This window comes from Leucopleurus acutus, assembly GCF_964270905.1.
Source record: "Leucopleurus acutus genome assembly, chromosome: 11".
Taxonomy (NCBI): domain Eukaryota; kingdom Metazoa; phylum Chordata; class Mammalia; order Artiodactyla; family Delphinidae; genus Leucopleurus; species Leucopleurus acutus.
The window spans coordinates 99,589,235-99,616,208 of record NC_139152.1 but is presented as its reverse complement, the minus strand read 5'-3'; the positions used below and the strand labels follow the sequence as shown (position 1 = coordinate 99,616,208).

The following is a 26,974-nucleotide window of genomic DNA, read 5'->3' as shown; positions in this document are numbered from 1 at the left end:
TGTGCATGCTAATTTTGGAAAAACCTACTCATCATTACATGTTCAATTCAATAGTTACCCACACCACAAAGTCTTCCCTGGTTTGCCTTTTCTCCCCACCCCACCAAAAAAAAAACCTGAAAAATAGTTTCTTCCTCATCTAATCACCCATTGTTCTTAATCTGTTTCTGTCTAAGGGCTTTTATCAGATTGGAGGAAAAGTACAGTTAATGGTATAGCTCTATTAGGCTGGAAGCTTTTTAAAGGCAGGATTCGTAATAGTGTCCTATTGTAAGTCCCATGTACTTGGTAGATGTCGGTAAGTGTTGATTGAATCTCTGTTGTCTTTTGAATAGAAAAACACTGACAGAAGAAATAACATATCAGGGTGGAAAGAGATGAAAAAATCTGTACTCATACTTGGTTTCCCACAGGACTGGTGGTTCCCAGGTGGAAAGGGCTATAACTTTCCACAGATCCAGGATCACTAGGGGCTGGGCAGGGGTTGGTTTTTCTAGACAACTGGCATGATCAGCTGGCATCTTGAATCCAGAATGCCTGGTGTCAAGGCAGTCTGATTATCCCCCATGACGTGTCCAAGGGAGCATCCAGGCCCTGACACAAGCCCTGGGACTGGCCAGAGTAAAGGCAGAGGCAGGTGTTTCCAGTTGACTAAACTTGGTCCTTGATGTTAGCTAATCTTGTTCCTGTCTCTTTGAATGGAATTCTTCTTTTTAACTTTTATTTATTTTATTTATTTATTTTTGGCTGCGTTGGGTCTTCATTGCTGCACGCAGGCTTTCCCTAGTTGCAGTGAGTGGGGGCAACTCTTCACTGCGGTGCACGGGCTTCTTATTGCGGTGGCTTCTCTTGTTGTGGAGCACGGGCTCTAGGCGTGCAGGCTCAGTAGTTGTGGCACATGGGCTTAGTTGTTCCGCGGCATGTGGGATATTCCCAGACCAGAGCTTGAACCCTTGTCCCCTGCATTGGCAAGCGGATTCTTAACCACTGGACCACCAGGGAAGCCTGAATGGAATTCTTAAGTGAGATAACAGAATTTCAATATGGGGACTCTAATTTCAAAATGTGGGAGTCCCTGGAGAAAAGGAATTGTATCTTAATCATTTTTATAGCTGTTGGCACCTAGCATAGTAGATGTTTGTTCGGTGAATTTCTGTGATAAATGAGTAAAATGAGATCATTAACTTCATGGTATATTTTATCCTTTACCACTTGAAAACTGGTATTTCTTCTCTTTTTTGCTGTTGTATACTGAAAAAGAATTGTGTTTTTTACTTTTGTACACTCCTGGTTTTAGATCACTTAGTAATGGAGTAAGACAGATTAATCTTGCTATAATGTGCAGGATGCATGAGACTGGGAGAATGTTAAAGGTGAGAAACAAATTGGAGACGACCACAATCCTTGGACTTGGTGATAAGGTGAATGTGGAGCATGAAGCCCTCCTTCCACAAGCCTATAGCTGCCTCGGAGATTCCTATACAATTATAGTGCTGAGCCACTCTGTCGGAATTACTTATTTGTCTGTTTCTCCCACCAAACCTTAGTCCTTGAGAGCAGGGACTCTGTCTTGTTCATTATTATATCTGTAGTTCCTAGCACATGGTAGGCAGTGAATAAATATTTATTGAATGAGTTAGTTTGAGAGAGAGATAAGAACTGTATATAGATATTTGAAAATAATCTCCCTGGGGTTTGAAGTTACCAAAGTAAACTTGCTGGAGATCAGGTATCTCCAGCCAGGACATAAATGATGGAGCCAGGATTTGAACCCTGAGCCTTGAAACCTCAAAGCTCTGTACCATATTGCCTTTTCAAAGTTAAAATGTGCTCTTATAAGAATTTTCATGTGGTTATATATATTTCAAATTTAGAACAATGTATGCTGTTATAGTAAGTTCTGGGCATATAGTGAAAAGTAATCAATTTTGTTTGGATTTGCTGTAATTGATTTCAGATTTCATTTCCTATTTTAGGGAAATCTAAAACAAATAAAAGAACAAATAGAAGATCATAAAAAGCGAATAGAGAAGTTGGAGGAGTATATAAAAACATGCATGTAAGTATAGTAAAAACAAATTCCTTGCAGCTTTCTTGTATCTCAGGGGTCTCGATATTTGTAGTATAGTCATCAGATGAATACTTCCACTGTATCATAATGTCTTTGTCCTCCATTGTTTTTTTATTCCATTGTAGATAATTAAAAATTATCCTTGACCACTAAGGTTTAAGTTCTGAAAATATAAATGTCTAACAGTGGTGAAACTTAAAACTCTCTTTTGGTATCGATATTTTATAATAAATGTATGTCATGAAAGCTAGCACCACCTAAGTATTCTACCACGAAGAATTTCTTTTTAATTGGTATTTACTTACCATTAAGCTTATGATGATTTCTCTGGTTATAGTGACCTATCCTTTCTTTTTCAGAATCCAGAAATATGTATCTTTTGGATCAAGAAAGAATGATTAAAATATCTTTTGTCCATGTTTGGTGCTAAGTTTATTATATTGTATTTTCATCGTTTAAAATTGATAGAGCATTATTCCATTCCCCTGCAATGCCAGACTAGAGTATACTGTATCTTGTAGTTCCTAAATTTTGGGTTTTCTTTTTGCTGTATAATGTATTATTGTTACTGTTGTGTAGGAATTTCTTGAAAGAGAAAAAACAGCAAGAGGAAACCCTAGTGGATGAAATTGAAAAGACAAAATCAAGAATGTCTGAAGTTAATGAAGAGCTGAATCTTATTAGAAGTGAACTGCAGAATGCTGGAATTGATAACCATGAGGGAAAACGTCAGCAAAAGAGAGCAGAGGTTCTGGAACACCTTAAAAGACTTCACCCAGATTCTGTGGTAATTGAAATAAAAAGGCTAAGCTTTCTTATTTGGGATTAAAATTTTGCCATTAATAAGAAGTAATGTTATTTCAGAAATCTATAAGTTTTGTGTTTTATTATTTATATTTAAGACATAATAGTAAATAACTGAGGTAAAATGTAAATAACTCCCAGTAATGTCTATAGATAAGTAATTATTGGGGAGAAACATTAACATGAACACATTACCCAGAAAGTCCAGGTATGGCCAACATCCCCAAAGGACACAGGTGCATGAAATAGTCTGTCGCCCATAGACACATGTCCTCAAACCTCATTTCTTCATGATTTCAAGTTTTTTAAAATATTTTTTTCAGTAGACATTGTTGGCATACTTTTGAAACAGTGAATTTTTATTCTCCAAATGTGACTGCTATCCAGTATTACTAGTGTATTTCATTAGCCCCAGTACAGCAATATCTACTAACCTGTTGCTTGGGGAGTCAGCCTCACAGAATTGTTTCCTTCGGAATTGGGGTCTGGCATCTCACTTTCTTGTCACTGACACCAGTGTACCCTGTGTTAACCGCTTGCACTCTTTGGAAACACCTGTCCATTGGCCTCCATGATACTACACTCTGTTGGTTTTCCTCCTGTCTCTCTGGCCTCCCATCTTCGTTTCCTTTACAGCATCCTTTTTGCCTTTCTGACTCTTAAGTGTTAGTCTTAACTTCTAGACAATGATGGAGGAATAAGGCTGGGCCGCAGAATTCTTCCCCTAATACTAAGGAGAATGACAAAACCTAGTGAGAAACTAGTTCAGCACCCAAAGGAGGGAAGGGGCTCATACATCGTATGCTATAACCTCCAGAGAACGGCCGTGGCCCAGAGCTTCTTTAAAAAGATTGAAGTATAGCCTTGCTTGTTCTTAATTATGCAGAAGGCAAACTGACACATCGATTAACTCCTGAGAATTCTCACTTACTATCCCTTAATCTAGAAAGAAGCAAACTCATATGTTTGTTTCCTTTAGAGTAAAAATTATCACTAAAATAGAATCGGAGAACATGGACCTCTGCTTCTCTTAGATGGAGGTGAAGGCTCTAGGGCTCCTTGTCAAATTGAGAAGCCAAATCAAAACCCTCTCCCCAAAAATGGGATTTGTTCTCTTCCCCCAAGGAGAGAAACCTTGGTATGGGATACTAATTAAAAACTGAGAAGAAAGAACAAAACTCAGGTATTCAAGTAAAGCATATGCACAGCCTTAGCACAGCTCTCTTACCCCTGCCGTCTAAGCCCTTAGATGATGGGAAATAGATCAGAAAATACTTAGAATATAGAACAAAAAATACTTGGTCCATCATCTGTTGCTCAGAGGAGATAACCATCTCAATTTTAGGTGAGACAATCAAAAAAATTATCCGTCACAGAAAATAAAAGCTTTGCCCAGAGCTGCCCACATTAAATATAGGGAAGGTGAAGAGAATCAATATGGCATCTATAGGTACATATAATAATAAAAAGAAAGAATAATTTAAAAGGCTTTTAGAAGTCGAAGAGCCTTGTGGAAGAAGGTTACAGGACAAAATCCCCCATAAGTGTTCTGTGCTGTGGACAATTTAATAAGAACTTGAATTCATAAAATCAGGTTCAAATATGAGCTAAAACGGAATAAAAGAAAAAGAAAAAGGTAGAGCTAAGGAGACAAATCAAGAACAAACACTGCTGAACTAATAATAAATTGCAAATAACAAGGAATGGATTACATAGCTGAAAATCAAATTACTGACCTAGAAGTAAGGCTTGAGTTAATCATAGGTAAATTGAGAAGAGCAAAGACCAAGGTAATAAATATTAAAGACAATGATGATCCATCATGAAGAAATTGGTATTTCGAAGTAGAACCTGACATTGAAGAAAGAGTCTAAAGATGTAAAGTTGAATCTGCAGACATTCTAGGGAGCATTGGCACAGGACGGGTGGCACTGTGACATTTAATAGACTTTTTGAACTTCAGTCTGATTCTTGACCAGTCTTCAGATCCCCAAAAACACTTCTCCGTGGGAAGCCTTCCCTGGCTTCTCAGGTCAACCTCGTCCCTGATACATATTCTCAGAGCTCTCTGTGCTTAATCACAGTGCCTGTTATAACTCTACTTTGTACATGCATGCAATTATTGATTATTTATATCTTCCTTCCCTGCTAGTCTGAAAGCTCTGTGAGGTCAGAGAGGATGTTTTACTCAGGCGTGTTTACCCAGTTTGTGGCTCAGTGCCTTCATGTAGTAGGTGCCTCAGCAGTTTCTTATTTAATAAATAAGGGAATGAATGAATACTATTTAATTGCTAGCTTTGTAAAATATTTTAATACCTTGGTATGACTAATCCCTCCTTATTACTCTTTTGTTGAATGAAGTGTGACACACCTAAATGGATATTTCATAATGAAATTTATTTCCATTTGAATGAGACTGTTAAATTATCATGTTTATAATTTAGAAAATTAGTTTTTGGTCTATGCTGCTTTGTTACATTAGAAAACAATGAATTATATGTTCCTCATTAATGTATTTGTTTTTCTCTCCTTTTTTGAAACCTGCTAAGTTTGGAAGACTGCTTGACCTGTGTCATCCTATACATAAGAAATACCAGCTGGCTGTTACTAAACTTCTTGGTCGGTACATGTTTGCCATTGTTGTAGCCTCTGAAAAGGTAGCAAAAGATTGTATTCGATTTCTGAAGGAGGAAAGAGCTGAACCTGAGACATTCCTTGCTTTAGATTACCTTGATGTAAGTAATTTATAATCCTTAGTATTTAGTAGTGATATAATTCTGTCTTTTAAAGTGTGTCTTTATTGCCTGAGACTATGGTAGTGATTGAAAAAATCGTAAGTTGGATGCCAGTTAGTCATTCATTCAAATGGCTGGTGTTAATGTATTGGCAGGCAAAGAATAGTATCAAGTGGGTGCTATCTTTCTTGCCTTCATATCATTTCTTCCTAATCTAGTTTTGCCATAATTTACCCTGGTGATTTCAAGGACATTGCTCTAGCAGTGTACCACTCTGCCTACTAGCCAGCAATTTATTTTGTCCTATAGCAAAGTATAGGAGATGGATAAGACATATGTTCTGTCGGTGAAATGCCAACCCAGAGTCTCAGTTGTAAATATGTGGTCCAGTAAATATACATGTCAGCTCTTGGTGTGGAGCAAGCCAAATTTTGAACCTTGAGGTATGTATTGAAAGGCCTTAGAGCATCCAAAGTTTAAATTCCTGAGGCAGGAACTCCATCATTATCACAGCTGATATCCTTCAGTGATCTTTTCATTGCTTAATAAAGAAAATGTTCTACTTGGTCCAGCTTTCAAGTCCCTGAACTGCAGGCAGTGTGCATAGTGGTTAGGAGCACATGCCCTAGAGTTGGACTGACCTGAGTTTAAATGGCAGCCCTCCTTCTAATTAGTTCTCACTGATTTGTCCTTAACTTTTCTGAGTGTCAGTTTCATCATCTGTGAAGTGGAGGAATTAGTCCTTACCTTATTGTATTATTGCAAGGAATCACTAGCACAGTGCCTGGCACAGAGGAGGGGCTCAGCAAATGCTAACTGGGTATTAATGGTTCAGACTTGGCCTTTTGTAGTTTCACACCTTTGTTTATACGTTCTGCCCACTAAAAGTATTTAACCTAGTTCATCTGCCTGTTAAAATTCTGTTTTATGTATTTCATGCTTAAGTTTTTTTCAAGGCACACTCATTTTTTAAAAATATAATACAGAAGTGTATCAAATATAAAGGAAATACTCCTACCTCATCTCAGTGCTCAATTCCTTTATCACAACTATTTTAGATTGCTTCCATCCATACAAATTTATATAAATATATGCTCCATATATATATGTGTGTGTATATATATGTGTGTGTGTGTATATATATATATACATATATATATACACACACACATATTTTGGTTGTATGTCGGGTTTTCCCTTTGTTTTGTTTTACAAAAATGAAATTATACTTGCTGTTTTTCAGTAATATATTGCAGACATCTTTTGATCTCTTTATCGACCCAACTTAAAAGTCATGTCAAAGAAGATGTAAAAGCTTTCCTGATCATTTAAGCCTAAAATGATTTTCTGAGTTCCATGCTATTGTGCCACTCTTTTGAAAGTATGTAAATGGGTATTATCTCCCACTAGATTTTATGATTTTGAGAGCATGAAGGGCTTCTCATCTATTGCTTTATCCCAACTAGTTAGTGACAGAGTTGCATCTAGAAATTATATCTTCTGGCTTTTGATGAAGTGTATTTTTAAAAAATATTACACAAGCCAAAGGTGGGATATTGTTCATCAGGTTCTTGTCAAACTTTTATTGTGTATAAGTACATACTACTAATCATTTGCTTTCATGCTTATGTATGTTCTTTGAAAAAGAATGTACTGAGTGTTTGGTTTTTATTTTAATATACCTAATATATCAAGTATATTTTAAACCGTTTAGATCAAACCAATCAATGAAAGATTACGGGAGATTAAAGGCTGTAAAATGGCGATTGATGTCATAAAGACTCAGTTTCCTCAGCTGAAGAAAGTAATTCAGTTTGTGTGTGGAAATGGCCTTGTCTGTGAGACTGTGGAAGAAGCAAGGCATATTGCCTTCAATGGACCTGAAAGACGGAAAGTAAGAGGCTTAGATTGTACTTTCGGATAATTTGAAGCAGTATTTATAAGACTAACATATTACACACACAAATATCTATATATGCTTTCATATGTTCTCTTATGTAGGGGAAACTAAAATAGAAACTAAGATGTTAATGGCTTCAGTAGTTTTTATAATGTTCAGTTTTCAAAAAATTAATTTCTCTAATACTTCCCCAAATCATAAATCATATTTTGGACGTTAGATTTACTGTAGTGAGAGCCTAAAGCTCTTAATTTTTTTTTACTCTATATACAATAAATGCCCCTGTCGAATCTCAGATTTTCCCTGTACTTACATATATGATACATGTGTTTCTGAATACCAGAAAAGATTTTAGGTGCTTATTTTACATTCTGGGTTAATTCTTCCATAGCTCAATGGAGATATTAATTGTCCTTTTACACATTCAAGGTTTTAACACATTTTGAAGTTGTAGAAATAGCACAATTGAAACGAGGTTACTAGATACCAGTCTCTCAAGGGAGTAATTTTGGTTTTAAAAATATTGTTTTACTGTCAATTGAAATAGAGTTTGTATTTAGTTAAGCAGTATTAAATTCTTCAAATTATCTGACATAGTTTTTCTTTAAACATCTGTGATGAAATGTAACACAATGCCTAAGGGCATAAACTATGGAGTAAGACCAGTGATACTACTTAGTAATTAATTATGTGACTTTAGGCAAGTTTCTAAACCTCTAATTTTAGTTTGTTCATCTAAATTTGGGGAAATAATAGTACTTATTTCATAGAGTTATAGGATTAAAATAAGTAATAATATGCAAAATGCTTTTATAGTGCCTAGGAAATAGCTCTCAAAAAGTGATAGTCATTTTTTATTTACTAGTCATTTTACGTATTTGATCTGGAATGTCCAGAATCGCAAATTAACACAAAGTGGGGGGGTTTGGGCTATTCTTATGAAAGATAGGAATTTCCAGTATTAAATGTATTGACTTGTCTAATACGATTAACTTCTCATACATTTTAGAAGTTATATCTATAATTATCTTAATGATAATGTGATCACTGTCTAAGTAATCACTGTCATTGATTTCTACATATTAAATTTAAGCAGGTGTAATAAGTGAGCGACTACAGTATCTTCCTTATTTTGCTACCTAATTAACTATGGTAAAATTGATTTTTGAATATTTGTAAAATGTATTTTGTAAAATTGATTTTTGAAGATTTGTGTGGTCAATTTAAAGAAGTCACATGAAAATACGATTGTGTTTAACCCTTCCTTCATTCAACATATATTTATGGTTTATATCTTGTCCACAGTAACATGCCTTACCCCTTGAGGCTGTATTTTGTTCTTATCGTTATTTCAAAATTTTAATCAGGTTTATTTGTCATATTTTTACATTAAGTATATTCCAGGGACTCTTATCTTCTTTCTATTACTGTTATTCCACTTGAAGAATATTCTCTGTGTTTTAGGATGCATAAAACATTTGGATAGGGAGTTCCCTGGTGGTTCAGGGGTTACGATTCTGTTCTTCCACTGCCGGGGTGGGGAGTGGGTGGCGCGGCTTAGATCCCTGGTCAGGTAACTAAGCTCCTGCATGCCATGTGCGTGACCAAAAAGACGACAAAAAAAAAACCAAATATGGGAAATGCCCATTAAAACTACACTGAAATACTATTTTCACCTGTGAGATTGATCAACATAAAAAAGTTTGATAACACTTTATGGGGAAAGAGACCCTTGCATTCACTGCTGTGGGTATGTGAATTTGTACCAGCTCTGTGAAGGGCAATTCTAGCAGTTGTACTTCTTCAGAACGTTACATACACATGTATATGAAATGATATATATAAAGAGTTATTCATCGAACCACTGTATGTAGCAAGCAAAATTGGAAACAATTTGCACAAGACTATGTTCAATAAAATTATAATACGTTCATAGAATGGGACACTATGCAACCTTAAATAAGAATGAAGCTCTTTATATACAAGTGTCAGACAATCTCCAAGATACATTCAGTTAAAAAAAAAGTAATAAGTAGACTAGAGTGTAGTATGTTACCATTTATGTAAAAAATGGGGAAAGAAGAGATATATGTGTGTGTTTGTTTATGCAAAAATATTTCTGGAAGAATACATAAGAAATTGACAGCATCGATTACCTCTGGGGAGGATAACTGGGTGGTGGGGTCTAGCAATGCCAGGGAGATTTCTTACTCTTTACTCTTGTATCTTTTGGATTTTGAACTCATGAATATTTTACCCATTCAGAAATAAAAGCAAAGGTTAAAGTATATTATTTTCCATATCAGTGAAAGGCAACTTGAAAACTAGGTATAATCTGCATAACACAAAAATTATAGAGGATCTACTTGTAACACTGAAACAGTATTTCTTGAAACAGTTGAATCTGGCCCAGTGGAATGATTGGTTAGCCCTCAGGGCAAATTTTTAATGCCAAAAAATTTCTCCTTTTCCTAAGCCATGTTCTCTGGAACTTTTATTTAATGCTATTTAAAAATTCCTCCAACTCCTTGTTTTATATAAGATCCCAGTTGTGCCAGCCGTGATATTTTTTCAGGAATGCAACCTCCAAAGTAGGCATAGGATTACTGCACTGAGCAATCACTGTAAGCTATAAGTTAAGGAATTTGCAGGCTGGAAATAGAAATTATAGTCCTTCCAGAATAGGAATTTGATTGTAAATCAAATGTAAATAGGTTATTTGATACTAAATTTAAATTTACTTTTAGAAGAAGTAAATTATTTTAATAAACCTAGAAACTATCAAAAAAAAACCCTGTAATTCTGTGAATTGTTGCCCATTGCATTTTTAGAATTGAAGGTCTATAACATGGTAGTTATTGAGAATATGGACATTAAAAAAAAAAAAAACATGGACATAGATGTTTGACCAACTTTTGGTTTAGGAATTTTAGTCCCTGTGTATGACTTTAGGCAAGTTTCTTAATATCTTTAAGCCCCAATCTATAAAATGGAAATCATATTTACCTCACGGGGTTGAAACATAGAATCGAATAGCATAAATGCACTCTGTCAAGCACAGTATGGTAAATGGTTGCCATGACAACAGCAGCAGCCAACCAAGCAATGAAAGTAAAAAGAGTCTTAGAACACCGTTTGTCCCTCTGCTCTGAGACAGGAAGTTGACTTGCCCAAGTATGGCTGGGAAGAGAGAGTTGGCATTAGAACACCATGTGTATTATGACAGATTCTTAGCTCAAAGTTCTCAGTACACTTCTCTCTCTTCTCTCCAAGCCAGCCCATGGATTTTTTTCCTTTGTGTTACATTTGGCTTTTACATATCGGAAACACAAGTTAATAAATGTTCATTTTGGGAAAAAGAGCTCAAAAAGGAAAATAACCATCCCTAACATGTCCTCTAGAATAGAGTTGCCAGATAAAATGTTTGGACATACATTTAAAAGTTATTTGTTGTTTATGTGAAATTCAAATTTACCTGGGCATCCTGTATTCCTATTTGCTAAGTCTGGCAACAATACCCTAGAAAGATCTAGTGAGTAGTGGTATATATGCCATATATTTGATAATCAACTATATTACTCTTAACCTTTATAGGTATTGGTGTATGTATAATTGAGTCTTTACTATGAGATCAAAATATATTTACTTAACTTCACTTTTTTTTAATGGTATCACTTTTATATTTTAATTTAATCTAGAATTCATTTTAATATGTATTATTAGATGTAAGTATTAGCTTTTTCCCCCTAAATGGTTAATTACCGGTCCCAACATCATATATTGAATAATTTTTCTTCTTCCTACTTATTTGATTGAATTTACTGATTTCTCATCAGAGTCTAAATTATTTATACTTTGTTCTTTTTTCACCTAGTTTAATGTGTTATCTCTAATTATTATTTGTAGCTATCTTATTGTATATTTATATTTATTATAATAATCTTTATTATAATCTATAAAAGAATAATTTCTTTTAGGAAATAGTCAAGATATACATTATAAATAAGTAAACTATTAGCCCACAAGCACTATAAAATCATCATGTATAAAACTACACTCAGGTTCTTCTTTCTAGATCTTGATCCCTCTCCTGTATTCTTCAATTCTTAGTACCACTATTCTAACCAATGAAATTCTGTTTTCTCCTCATGGATTTCCTTGTAACCTCTACAATTCCCAAGGTTTTCTGATTATACCACCTAAATATTTCTCAAATCTTTTTCCTTTTCTTCACTGTAGGTATTGGCTGATTTCATACCATCACCTCTGGCTTCACTTGGACCACCCCATTTTCTAGATACTTGCCAGATTGGTGTACTTAAAGTTCATATCTGACCATTTCACTCTCCTGTTTGCTGTTAGACTGTTCAGTGCTAATCCCCCAGCCCCCTCCACAAGCCCCATCAGTCCTCATTTGTATTTGATCCACATTCTTCCTGCGATGACATACTGAGAACTCTGTGATCTGCCCTGTCTACCAGCCTCATTCTTTCCCTTCTTTCTTGAAATACAGACACATAGCTAGAGCTCTGGGAGTCGTCTTGGACTACAAAATGACTTGAGATTGTCATAAAAGAAACACTGACACACACATCACTAGTGACACACTGTAGATGTAAAGTAAGCTTTATTTAGAACAACTTAAAAGCAGAGAAGCAGTGGAGCCTGTGTATTTCCTCAGTTTTCATTCCACAGAGGTGGGCTTTGGCCAGGCAGAAACAGCGTGAGCTAAAAGTGTTCCAGGAGGGGGAAGCTGCCTCCTTACCACTTTATATTTTTATGGGGAGGTCGGAGGAGTAAGCTGATCATGTAACAGTGGGCTTCCTGGTCAGGGAAGCTGCTTTCCAGACCAACCAGAGCTCATCTACAGGAGTTCAGTTTCCATGCCATGGCTGTTGGTATCCAGTAGAGATCTAGTGTCCTTCCAAAGTTCAGACCTGATGAGAAAACTCATTGCCAAGCTAACCGTTGGGAGGGGAGGGAGCCCCCAGGGCCTTCCAGAAAATAAGAAGCCTGTCTCCCTTGAGGAGTAATCCAAGTACTAAGGATGGTAGAGCAATATTATAGGAGTCTTTTTTTGTTAACTATGCAACCACCATACATACGCTGGAATGTTTACCTCTGTAATTGCAAGAGAGAAATAAACTAAGTTTTCTGTTAAATATAATTAATCTACTTCTAACTAGTACCTCTGATAAGATACAGTGAGCGCCTTCAACTCCACTGGAAGCCTTCTGTGAACCTTCCAGGCTGGGTTGGAGCACCCAAGTTTTAAGCTTCCAGATTACTCTATGTTTTTATTGTCTCATACTTTACATTGTACTGATATGTTTATATGTTTCTTTTTCCTACCAGCATGACTCCCTAAGGGTCAGTACCATATTTCACTCCCTTTTGGTCACTCCAGTCCCCAGTATAGAATGTTTCAAACACAGCAGCCACAAAGAGAATGTTTGACTGAATGCAGGAATGAATGAGATTCCTGTCAGCTTTTTTTAAAATTAGTTCACATTACGTGGTTTTAGTCCTCCACAGGCTGTCTCCTCTGCTTTGACTAATTAATTAGAAACATTCGCAGAACACTGAGAATTGCTTTCATTTATTCTATAAAGCATATGGTTACTCATAGGGCTATAAACTTTAAGCTATTTTATACCTTTGACTCCATTTAAGTTTTTTTCTTGGTCCCAGTTTCATATTCATTTTAGAGAATGTGATATTTTTGATATCCTAAAGTAACTAAGGCTGTTTTCATAGTATGTCTTTGACATGTGATGTCAGATTCTTTAAAATACAGTATTATATAATACAAACTATGAGATATTAAATACAAATACTCCTGGTTTTTTCTTCTCAATATTGAATATGTTTAGAACTAATATATAATTTTATTTTGAAATTTTTAAATTGCTGCTAATTTGTTGCCTAGAATTGTTTGGGCCTTAGCAAAACAGGGTTTTGTATTTGAGTTTGTTGGCTGGTGTCCCTCATAAGCTAGTTATCTTATTAGTGGAGTTCAGTAAGTAGTTTTTCTCATCTACAAAGTCTCAGCTGTGAAAGTTGTCATATTACGTTCTGTTTTTATCTTTATGTACATATCTCCAAGGTAAAATATTTTTAATTTTTACAGACAGTAGCTCTTGATGGAACGTTATTTTTAAAATCCGGAGTCATCTCTGGAGGGTCAAGTGACTTAAAATACAAGGCTAGATGCTGGGATGAGAAAGAATTAAAGAATTTAAGAGACAGGAGAACTCAGCTAATCCAAGAATTAAAGGTAAATCCATGTTGTAAAAATTGTAGAATACCAAGTAGAGTAATTGTGTTTTTAAGCTAATTTCTTGGGTAATGAAAGTACCATGCCTATAGTTTAAAAGATTCAAATTATGCAGAATGGAATAAAGTAAAAAATAAAAATCTTTCCCTTACCCATCCTTACATCTCAGTGGTATTTGTTAAACATAGTTTGATACATAACCTCCAGAAATGTACTCTGTGTATGCAAGCATATGTGTTATTTTTCTGATTTGTTTTATTATGGACTTCTGCTATTGATGGTGTTTGCAGCAAGCTTTTTCACTGAATACCATAACGTGGACATGTTTTCATTTTAGCATATAGAGAACCATTTTATTTTTAATGAATCCTGCCTGGCGTTTCATTATATAGATTTTGCTTATTTAACCAGAGTCTAAAAATGGACATTTGGTTTTTGCTATTACAAATGATGCAGCATTAAACTTTCTTTAGAGAGGGAAAATAACACAGTGCCTAAGAATATAAATCCTATAGCCACACTGCCTGAGTTTGAATCCTGACTCTGCCACTTACCAGCAGCAGTATGACCTTAGGCAACTTACCTTGCCCCTTTGTACCTTAATTTCCCATCTGTAAAATGGGGATAATAAAAGGACCTTCCTTGTAGAGTTATTTTAAAGATTAAATCAGATATTCCAGGTAAAATACTTAAAACAATGCCTGGCAAAAATCTAAGCATTATATAAATGTTTGTTGTTATATCTTTACTTGTACCTCTAAGATGATTTCCTACATGTGGAATTTCTGGGTCTAAGGATGTGTGTATTTAAAATGTTGATAGATACAGCTAAGTTCCCATCAAAAGAAACCTGTAGTAGAGTGTGTATGTTCCTAGATTGCAACACTAGATACTAACAAATATTTTAATCTTTGCCAATCTGGTAAAGAAAAAAGTGTAATCTAATTGTTTGAATATGCAATTCTTAATAACTGAGGTTGAGCATTGACTCATGTATTTATTGGTTCTTTGTAATTTTTTTCTTCTGTGAACTTTTTTTAAAAATAAATTTATTTGTTTATTTATTTTTGGCTATGTTGGGTCTTCGTTGCTGCGTGCGGGCTTTCTCTAGTTGCAGCGAGCGGGGGCTACTCTTCATTGCAGTACGCAGGCTTCTCGCTACAGTGGCTTCTCTTGTTCCAGAGCGCAGGCTCTAGGCACGTGGGCTTCAGTAGTTGTGGCACACGGGATCAGTAGTTGTGGCTCGCGGGCTCTAGAGCGCAGGCTCAGTAGTTGTGGCGCCTGGGCTTAGTTGCTCCATGGCATGTGGCATCTTCCCGGACCAGGGCTGGAACCCATGTCCCAGGCATTGGCAGGTGGATTCTTAATCGCTGCGCCACTAGGGAAGTTCTCTTCTGTGAAATTCTTATTTATTTCCTGTGCATGTTTTTCTATTAGGTATTTGTTATTTTATTACCTACTTTAAGAATTATTTGTATTATAAATAAATTACCCTTTAGTCATGTATGTTGTAAATATATTCATGTTCATGTTTCAGTATTTCATGTTATAAATATATTTTCCCCATTTTTTTTTTTTTCTTGCGGTACGCGGGCCTCTCACTGCCGTGGCCTCTCCCGTTGCGGAGCACAGGCTCCGGACGCGCAGGCCCAGCGGCCATGGCTCACGGGCCCAACCGCTCCGCGGCATGTGGGATCCTCCTGGACCCGTGTCCCCTGCATTGGCAGGCAGACTCTCAACCACTGCACCACCAGGGAAGCCCCGGAAATATATTCTCTATTCAACTTTTTTTGTCGGCTATATTGAAATGTAATTTATATACAATAATAGTCACCAATTTTAAGTGTATGATTCAATAAGTTTTGACAAATGTATGTAGTCGTGTAACCACCACCAAAATCATGATATAGAACATTTCCATAACCCCCCAAAATTCCTTTGGGCTCCTTTGTACCCCCTGGACCCTCTGGACCCTGGCAACCCAATCTACTTTCTATCATTGTAGCTTTTTCTGACTTAGAATTTCATATAAATGGAATCATACAGTAAGTAGTCTTTTGTGTTATGCTTTCTTCATTTAACCTAGTGCTTTTGAAATTCATATTGTGTGTATCAAAAGTTTATTCCTTTTTGCCATTCAGTATCTGTTTGACATTTGACCTTGTTTTATCATACATGTATTTTTAATCTTTATGTAGCCCAATTTATTAATCTTTTATAATTTCTGGATTTCAGTGTCATGCTCAGAAAGACCTTATTCTTTCTGAAAATGACAAAAGAAATTCAATAATGCTTCCTTCCAAAGTATCATTTGTTGAATATTGTAATCCCACACACACTCTTACTTGAAATGTCAACTTTAACAGATACTAAGTCCGTAGAATGCTTTTAGATTATTTATTTTTCCTATTTAGCTTTCTTCTTTTGTGTATACAAATGACCAGTTTTTGATTCAAGGAGATATTCTGGCAAGGTTACTCCGCTAATTTTAATCTTTCTCTGTAAGCATAAGACTGCAAATTATGTTTTGATCTAAGTAAGATATATAAATAAATATTCAGCTTCTAAAGATTTTACAAGTTTAGGCCTAGGCACAGAGAAAGTTCTAGGAAGGTGGCAACTTGAAATGAATCTGGCTTCCTATCCATGTTTATACTAAGCTCTTTACCTGTGTGTCTCACCTGAACCTAGTGGGGAGTTGGGTGCAAATGATGTCTTGGGTTCTGGGGGAGGCCACCAGGAAAAGCTGATGCAGGGCTTCTGTTGATGTTTGAAGAGTGCTGGGAGAAGAATCAGGACATAGGGGAATCCTGGGGGGAGGTTAAATATTTGTCCCATGTGAATATGCGTAGTCTTGAACCCCATGAAGCTAAATATTAGTAGGTTGTGGCCTCCCTATTCCTGAGTTTGGGAGAGGCCAAAGAGACCAGAGAGACGTCTTTTCCTCCATCTCAGAGTGGGACACTGACAGTTTTCTGTTGTAATTGCTGGCCTTTGGGTGTAGAGACTACTTGTGGGGCAGCTGCCATTTAGGATACCTTAATACCCAGCCCTGATCCTCAGTAGGGAAAGAAATGCACAAATGCATTTGAGGTGTTCCAGGAGCCATCAACACTTGAACAAAAAAGTAGCAGTAAGGAAATGCAATGTAGTGTCAACCCTCTCTCTGTCCCCACATACAAAAAAAGACTTTCTGGCACTAATAAATGTATTTCTAAACTATAGAATGCTGTAGACGGATTGAGGGATGGGATTGCCATTATTGAGAACCAAATTAATAACCTGGAAGACCAAGTGGAACAGTATCTCAATAAGGGGGAAAAATCACAAAGCTAAGGAAATCATGAGAAAAATAGAGACTTTAAGAGAATAATAAGTTTCAGAAAGAGGAAAGGGAGCACAGAGGAGAGGAAATAATTAAACAAAAAAGAAGAATGTCTCTAACTGAGGATCCACCTTAATTTACCAACTGAAAGGACACACGCAGTTCCATGTAGGTTTAATGAGAAAAGGCACACATTAATACAGAAGTCCTAGGTTTTAGAGGCAAGGCTAAAATACGAAAATACGCCACCCCCCTTTAAAAAATATTCCTTGTATTTTTTTTTTTTTTTAAATCAAGCTCGTATCAGACTACAAAACTAGATGAGACTGGAATAACAGCTATAGGCAACTGAGGGAAAAGGGCTACATCCCAAGATATCATTTACCTTTCAGGAATCTGCAGATAAGCAGATTCAGAGATAATGTCATGCACATACTCCATGTGACAAAAATACCAGAGAAAGTACTCTAAGCAACACATGGATTAGAACAGACCTAATTATAATAAATGAATAGTGCTAAACTAACTCAGCAAAACCTGGGAACTAGAGATGGAGACAGAAGTAAATATGTTCCAGAGGTCTTATCTGTGAGGAGATGAAGAAGTAAGAATATTCTAAAGATTGTATCTTGGTGGGACTAGAGTGTTTAAAAGTACACTAACACAGGAACAAATAACAAAAATAATGCATGAAAAGAATAAAAGATAAAAAGTAAGATGGAGGAAATAAAATTTTTGTTTATTAGTCATTACAGTAAACATGAGTGGATTTAAGTTTCCCATTAAAAGACCAAGATCATCATAGCTTAAAATAAGGCAAAACTCAGCTAAATGTCATTTGTAAGAAATTGTCTTAAAATTGAATGTTGAAAATTATGGGATGAACACCTGGCAAATGCAAACAAAAAAGAACAGGAGTGACAATATCAGACAATGTGAACTTTAAGGTTAAAAATCCTCACCTATAGTAAGCTTTCAATAAATATTTATTGAATGAATTGAATAAAGAAGGACATTATATATTAAAAAACAAGATTTCCATTTTAACCTCTTTGCAGCACATAGTACCTAAATATTTAAAGCAAGGATAGTTAATAAAAATGAAATTATAGTGAAACATTTCACTGTATGTCTTTCAAAACTGGACAGATCTAGTAGACAAAAACAGTAACTTAGAGGAATTGGTAATACAATCAATAAGCTTAAATCCAGATTCTATTTCTAACACTTATTAGCAGTGTGACTCTGAGTAAGTTACTTAAATGCTTTTATGCTTTAATTTTCTCATCAATAATAATGGGGATAATAATAGTACCTATTTCATAGCATTGTTAAGAGGATTAAGTAGGTTAATGTAAACTTTACAAAACAATAAGTGCTCAATAAATGTGAGATATTATTTAAAATAACTATGAAACACTAAAAACTGATCATATGCTTGTCCACAATGGAAACTTCAATAGTTTTTTTAAAGTAGAGATTTTTATACGTCATCTTGATCATAATTTAATGAAATAGAAATAGTGACCAAGAAAATCTTTGTCTACATAAAAATTCAGAAACGTACTTGTATATAGTTTGGGGATCAAACAAGTAATCAAGAAGAAAGTTACAAAATGTCTTGAAAATGGTGAATACAAAATCTTTGAGATACAGTAAAGCTACATCAAAAGGAAAATACCTTCATTATTAAAGAAGAAAGATGAAATATAAGGGAATTTATTACTTTAAGAAATTAGAACCACCACAAAATAAACAACAATAACAGAAATTTTTAAAGCTGCAATTAACTAAATAGAAAACTCCAAATAGAAAAGGGAAAAATGAATCTAAAGCTGGTTCTTTTGAAAGACTAATAAAATAGATAAACTCTGCAACTCCAATGAAGGGAAGAAAAGTTAGAAGTAATCATGTACAGATCAGGAATGAGAAAATTAAAATAATTTTAAGAGAATCTTACAAGCAAATAATTATATAGTAAAAAAAATTGAAAATCTGTAAGGATGATGTTCAGAAAAATATAAATTGCCAAGATCGACCAGAAAAAAAGTGGAACATTTGAAAAATGAGGCAGTGGCAGGCAGTGGTGTAGTTGGTTGGCCCAGTACCTATCCACAACCTTTTCCTTCCTTGCTTGCCTCTATTGTAGAATCATAAAAAACTAAAGCAACTTGATTTCCCAACTTTCCTTGTAGCTAGTGGTGGCCCTGTGGCAGTTTTGGAGATATAAATGGGAATGTTGGTATTATCTTTTGCATTTTCTTCTTCCTGACTGGAACGCATTCAAGAGGCTTGGAGATGCAGCAGCAGTTTGGCACCAAGAAATAGCAAGCTTGAGTATAAAAACCATTGTATTAAGAAGCTGAAAGTTGATGCCATTGTTGAGGAGCTGCATCACTGTAGACTGCTTTTGTGTGAGAAAAAAAAAAAAACACACACATTTTTTTAAGCCATGGTTAGTTGAATGATCTCTCATTGAAAAAAGACTCCAGGAATATAAAATAGTGCAGCAGCTATGGAAAACAGTGTGGTGGCTACTCAGGAAATTAAAAATAGAATTATTGTATGATCCAGCAATTCTGCTTCTGGGTATATACCCCAAGGAATTGAAAGCAGGGTCTGGAATAATACCTGTACACCCATGTTTATAACAGCCTTATTCACAATAGCCAAAAAGTAGAAGCAACCCAGGTGTTCATCAGCAGATGAATGGATAAACAAAATATGGTCTCTACATATAATGGAATATTATTCAGCCTTAAAAAGGGAGGAAATTCTAACACATGCTACAAAATGAATGACTCCTGAAGATGTTAGCTATGTGAAATAAGTCACAAAAGGACAAATACTGTACGATTCTACTACTTATATGAGGTACCTAGAGTAGTCTCATTCATACAGACAGAAAAGTAGAATGATGGTTGCCAGGGCCTGGGGGGTTAGAATGGGGAGTTGTTTCATGGGTCTAGTTTTAAGTTTTGCAAGGTGAAAAGAGTTCTGGAAATTGGTTGCACAGCAATGAAAATGTGCTTAAACACTATTGAACTGTACACTTTAAAATGATAAAGATGGTAAATTTTATGTATATTTTGCCACAATTAAAAAAGAAAAAGACTGGGACCAGATGGGTTTACAGCTCAGTTCTGTCTAATATAATTCTAATGTTACATAAGCCATTCTAGATCATAGAAAAAGATGGAAACTTCTCAGTTTATTTACTAAAGGTAGTATAACTTTTTAAAATATAAATTTATTATTTATTTATTACTTTTGGCTGCGTTGGGTCTTCATTGCTGCATGTGGGCCTTCTCTAGTTGCGGCGAGCGGGGGCTACTCTTCGCTTTGGTTGCGGTATGTGGGCTTCTCATTGCGGTGGCTTCTCTTGTTGTGGAACATGGACTCTAGGTGCGTAGCTGTGGCGCATGGGCTCAGTAGTTGTGGCTCGCAGGCTCTAGAGTGCACACTCAGTAGTTGTGGCGCATGGGCTTAGTTGCTCCACAGCATATGGGATCTTCCCGGATCAGGGCTTGAACCTGTGTCCCCCGCATTGGTCCGCAGATTCTTAACCACTGCGCCACCAGGGAAGCCCCAGTATAACTTTAATATCAAATATTATAAAGATACTACAAAAAATAAAACTAAAGACTGGCTTCCTTTGTGAGTATAAATATGTAATTTCTAAATTAAATATTACTATAGAGAATTTAGCAATGTAGTAAAAGAAAAATACATCTGCTGAATGGAATTTTTTCTAAGAATACATGGGTATTTCAGTATTAAGTGATCGATCAACATAATCCATTACATTAACAAATTAAAGGCAGGAGAAAAATCATATGATCATACATAAAAAGGCATTTGATAAAGTTCAGCAGCTAGTCCTAATTAAAATTCTAAGTAGAAGAGTAATTGGTGGAAATCACTTCAATAAAATAAAAAATAGCTCTTACCCAAAACTAACAGAAATAATTGCTAAATGGTAAAACATAAAAACTGTTTTAGTTAAAATCAGGAAGTAGAGATATGGGCTATCACTGTTATTATTTAACATGATCTTAGAAGTTATATTAAATATAGTCACAAAATGAAATAATTTGTATAAATTTTTGAAAAGAAGAGAAAAATTGACTGCTGATAATAAGACTGTAGTTTAAAAACTACTAGATTTAATAAGATAATGGAAGGGCTATATAAATAAACAAAACTGTGTAGTTTTTCTCTATACTATCAAAAAGCATCTAAAAAGGGAATAATAGGAATAGGAATTCCTGCTCACAATAGGAATAAAGATAAGTATAAAGGCACAGTAACTATTAGAAAAATAAATCTTATTGAAGGACAAAACAACTGAAAGGAAAGACATACTATATTCTTGGGTTAGAAGTCCTCCAATTAATATAACTTGAATGCAAGTTCAATTAAAATATTACCAAGAGGGCTTCCCTGGTGGCACAGTGGTTGAGAATCTGCCTGCCAATGCAGGGGACACGGGTTCTATCCCTGGTCTGGGAGGATCCCACATGCCGCGGAGCAACTAGGCCCATGAGCCACAATTTCTGAGCCTGTGCGTCTGGAGCCTGTGCTCCGCAACAAGAGAGGCCGCGATAGTGAGAGGCCCGCGCACCGCGATGAAGAGTGGCCCCCGCTTGCTGCAAGTAGAGAAAGCCCTCGCACAGAAACGAAGACCCAACATAGCCATAAATTAATTAATTAATTAATTTTTTTAAAAAAAGGAGAACAGACCACTCAAAAGTCATAAGGAGAGTGTGCTTCCTTTAAAAAAAAAAATATATATATATATATATATATATATATATAACCAAGAGGGGAGACTTCCCTGGTGGTGCAGTGGTTAAGAATCCGCCTGACAGTGCAGGGGACACAGGATCAATCCCTGGTCCGGGAAAATCCCACATGCTGCAGAGCAACTAAGCCGGTGAGCCACAACTACAGAGCCCACGTGCTGCAACTACTGAAGCCCACGCACCTAAAGCCTGTGCTCTGCAACAAGAGAAGCCACAGCAATAAGAAGCCCACACACGGCAACGAAGTGTAGCCCCTGCTTGCTGCAACTAGAGAAAGCCCAGGCATAGCAACGAAGACCTAACGCAGCCAAAAATCAAGAAGTAAATAAATTAAAAAAATTTTTTAAATTACCAAGAGGACTTCCCTGGCCTGCCAATGCAGGGGACACAGGTTCGATCCTTGGTCCAGGAAGATCCACATGCCGCGGAGCAGCTAAGCCCGTACGCCACAACTGCTGAGCCTGCGCTCTAGAGCCCGTGCTCCGCAACAAGAGAAGCCACCGCAATGAGAAGCCTGCACACCGCAACAAAGAGTAGCCCCTGCTCGCGCAACTAGAGAAAAGCCCACGCAGCATCAAAGACAAAATGCAGTTAAAAAAAATAAAAGATATATATATATAAAACCAAGAATTTTTTATTTGATAAAATGATCCTCTAATCCTTACAAAGGAAGAATTTCCTGAGACTAGTCAAAAAATAGGTATAACAAAAGAGAGTGTGGTAGAACTTGTGGTAGTATTCTGTATGTTACCAGCATACAGAGTACTATGAAAAGCCACTGTAACCAAGCTGAGGTAGTATTGGCATAGGAATGGGCAGATTAATGAAAAAGAATAAGGACTTCAGGAATAGGGCCCAGTATATGTGATAATTTAATATACAACTAAAATGATGTTTTAGTTTGGTGGGAAAAGGTAGATTATTTAGTAAATGGTATTGGCACATCTAGGGAAAGTAATTTTGTGCCCCATAATACGACATATAAAAATAAATTCCAGATAGATTGAAAACTTGAATTAAAAAATATTTTAAATGAGGATACATTTTTTTTTAAGTTTAAAATGAAGACTATAGATTCTGCAGTATCAGAGAACTCTATAAATGACTTGAAAAAGACATGATAGAAACATCTGGGCAAAGGATAAGAGTAGTCAGTTCATAGAAGAAATCCATATGGCTAGTAAACATGAAAAAATGCTCAATATAGAATATAGTACTCAGGGGAACACAAATTAAATTAGTGTTACTTCAGACATATCAGTAAGACTTGGGGAAAATGTATATGCTGGTAGAGTTGTAAAGAAACACATACTCATAACGTTATTTATAGAAATGTGAATTGTAGCCTTTGGGAAAGCAGTTGGTACCAGCTAGTATAATAAAAACATGAATACCTTTGACCCATTAAGCTCACTCTGGGGAATCTATTGCATGGAAATAAAAACACCAATATTTAAGGGTATACATACAAGTATGTTATTGCAGCACTGTTTGTGTTGGCAAAAACCTGGAAACCAAGTGAATGCCCATCATTACGAGAAGAGTTAAATAATTTTGTTACAGTCACACTGTGGAATAATACACAGCCATTAAAAGACTGAAGTTAGAGCTTTATCAGTTGACCTTTGTGAGTAACTGAATGAGAAAAGCAGGAGGCAGAAAAGCATGTTTAATGTGATTCCAAATTTGTAAAACAAGACTGAAAAAAACAACATATATAGGTGAGTGTGTATACACATGTTTTCATATACGGACTTGGAGTAAAAACACAGAAGAACATATACTAGCAAGTTAATTTGGTTGAGTAATAGGGTGGGTGAAGGGAGAAGGAAATGGATGAGGCAAGACAAGGATGCACTAAAAACAAGGCAACACATATCATATGATCTCATTTATGCCATTTTTGTGCCTTGGGTGGAACATGCACTCCCCATTCCTCATCTTCATGCCCATTTCCTGTTAAGAAGATAGTTAGGTTTTTGAGGATGTTGTATGGCATCTTGGTTACTCCAGATGACTTATGTACTTAATTGCCCAGTATCAGAAGAAGGGCAGGTGGAGTGTGGATGCGGTTATATGTAAAAAGCAGTGAATTATGTCATATGAAAGCACTGTGAAAAGTAAAAGTGTTGTCTGTTATAAAATATTTTTATATTTCCCTTCCTTTTTAGGATTTAATGAAGACACTTCGCAAGGAAGCAGATTTGAAACAAATACAGACTCTAGTACAAGGAACTCATACACGACTCAAATATTCGCAAAGTGAACTAGAAATAATTAAAAAGAAGCACCTTGCTGCTTTTTACCAGGTAACATAGACTTACATAAAATTTGATGGAAATTAGAACCGGGACATAGAATTTCAGGAATTACATTTATAAAGCACCATGTAGTTTTTATACTTTTCCCCATGATTGAGGTATATTATAGTTCTTTAAGTTACTTTATTTTTATGGTTGTTAATGTTGTTATCCAGTTGTACCTGAATTTACCTTATCTCACAGATTCTCTTTTTATTCTGAAAGATACCTATCATGTTTTTGGCTTCACTATATAAAGCTAAAATGGCCATGTTAAAAAGACATTTTTTTCTCTTTTGTAATCAGGAACAATCTCAGCTACAAAGTGAACTGCTAAATATTGAGTCTCAATGTACTATGTTGAGTGAAGGAATCAAACAACGGCAACGAAGAATTGAGGAATTTCAAGGAAAGATACATAAGGTTATGAATGATATATTATTACTAAATGGCATGTGGAATATAGTTCTAGACCAGATACCAAATTTAGGGCTTCTTCAATATGTGCTAAAGCAAAGTTTGATAAATGCTAAGTTCTATTGGTTTCCCAAATTAATTTCCTTGTGTTTTTTTGAGAACCACTATTGCTAATCTCAAGAGAAAATGACTAGTATACATGGTTATTCTCTTCAGCTCTCCAGCCTCTCCTTGTCCATTGTAAAATTTGCAGCCACTTTCTTTCTCTCACTGCCCTTAACACCAAGAAGGAAAGAACTTTGTCATTTGTGTCATCTTTTAAGGTTGTGTATTTACTCAGTAATTTTTTCTTGAACATTTATTATATGCCAGGCACAGTTGCTTGGCTCTGGGGCACCAAAGATATGATCATCTATCCTCTGCTTATAAAGTGACAGACACTTTCTGGTTTAATTCATTCCGCTGTTGCTTATCTCTCATCCTTAAAAAGTTGTTTGTCACACCATCGCTCAATAACTTTCACCCATTGCCTCTGGTTCTGCCTTTTACCACATGATTTGAAACTACACTTATGTTGCCCCTTAATTATCTCTTTTCCAGGTTAAATACCCCTAATTCCCTAGTTATTTACATTTACTATGGATCTAAGACCAATTCTGGTAACCAGCCTTTGGGTACTCTGTTATTTGTCAATGTCCAGAACAAAAACTAATGTAAAAATACTATCTGACCAGTTCAGAGTACCCTGGAACTCTGCACATAGAACTATAACTTTCCATGGCTTGGATTATCTACTTATACAATTTATAGCTTACTGTTGTGTCAGTCATATCACTTTCATATTTAATTTATATTAAACTGAAATCTGAAAGTTTTTTAACATGTCCTGTTGTTAAAACAAGTCTCTCTTATCCTATAATAGTACATAAATGCAGGGCTTTAAAAATATTAATGTTAAATGTTATTTTGTTAGATATGGCTCATTCTAGTTGTTCCAAGTGTTTTGAGTCTTAATTCTATGCTTCAGTCCTCTTGGTTTTACGCTGCTTAAGACTCAAATATACTCAAATATAAAGAGTATTACTCAAATATAAAGAATATTTTATGTATTTATGTAGCATGTTATATTTTGGTGAATGAAATACTTCCGATTTTGTATTAAACACTTCATAGGGGCAAAACACTTAAAAGGCCAGCTATGAGCTTTCTTACTTAGTTTTCAGAATAAGAAATTTGAAAATAGGTAAGCATAGTTTATGGAGTTAAAGAAAGAGAAAGCACTGACTTTTCAGAGTACAGTGATGCTTGTTGGGATTAGTCTTTGGCCTAATCCAGGAAAATCTTGGTGGGAAAAACGTAGATTTAAGCATTGTCTATGTATTTTCTTAAAATTAATTATTAAACCACTTGGTTTAAAATAATTTAAAAGGTTGAAGATGATATTTTTCAACACTTCTGTGAAGAAATTGGTGTAGAAAATATTCGTGAATATGAGAACAGACATGTTAAACAGCAACAAGAAATTGATCAAAAAAGGTATTTTTATTAAAAGATGTTGGTAAGCAGTTACTCTTATATAAATGTAACTATTATTTCATAATTTAAAGGAATTTGCCTGAGGTAGTCTCCATTTCAGTTTGTCAAGAAATAGCTAGTAATCATTCCTATTTTAATAAAGAGATCTAATTCTTTTATTCCACAATTTTTTAAAGAGAGAAAGCACAAATATACAAAATAAGAGAATGGGGAAATAATTACACAGTGGTTATTAAAATTTATTTAGTTTTCTGTAAATATCCGTATATGGATGAAATTGTGTAGCCTTTCTATAAACAAACTACCAGGGAGACAATATATTAGGTGAAAATATCCCAATTATAGTAGAGAGGAAAAAGGTAAAATACTTACTACTTATAAATAAACTAAGATGTGAAAGCACTATATAAAGAAACCTTCAAACAAGACTGAGAATTATATACAGAAATGTGAATTAAAAGGAAAGGCAAACTAGTTCTTTCATAGGAAGACTCAATGTTGTAAAGAAGTTGGTATTCCCTAATTTAATCTATAGTGTACTTTAAATATCATCTCAATACATGTATGGACAAGATTTTTTTTAACTGGATAAGGTGATTCTAGAGTTCACATTCAGAACTAGTTAAGAAAAATATGAAAAACGTAATGAGAAAGGACTAGAACTCCCAGATTTTAAAACATAGTATAAAGCTATCTTAATTAAATCTTGAGGTACTGGCTCACAAACAGAGTCCAGAAATATACTCAGATCTATAGGGGAAATTTGATTTAAAATAAAGGTGCATTTCATCAGTGGAGAAAAGA

The 26,974-nt window shown here is 35.4% G+C and overlaps 1 protein-coding gene across 1 annotated transcript in view; it reads left to right on the top strand.

Moving 5' to 3' along the window:
• SMC1B (structural maintenance of chromosomes 1B) overlaps positions 1-26,974 on the top strand; it is a gene marked incomplete at both ends in the record, with an annotated part of 85,736 nt that overhangs the window by 35,978 nt on the left and 22,784 nt on the right. Inside the window, 8 exons of the mRNA XM_082850476.1 lie at positions 1,977-2,059; positions 2,651-2,858; positions 5,425-5,610; positions 7,325-7,504; positions 13,641-13,787; positions 24,089-24,226; positions 24,524-24,640; positions 26,064-26,170. Of these exons, the coding sequence (XP_082706602.1) occupies positions 1,977-2,059; positions 2,651-2,858; positions 5,425-5,610; positions 7,325-7,504; positions 13,641-13,787; positions 24,089-24,226; positions 24,524-24,640; positions 26,064-26,170 (1,166 nt within the window). The remainder of the gene's footprint in view (positions 1-1,976; positions 2,060-2,650; positions 2,859-5,424; positions 5,611-7,324; positions 7,505-13,640; positions 13,788-24,088; positions 24,227-24,523; positions 24,641-26,063; positions 26,171-26,974) is intronic.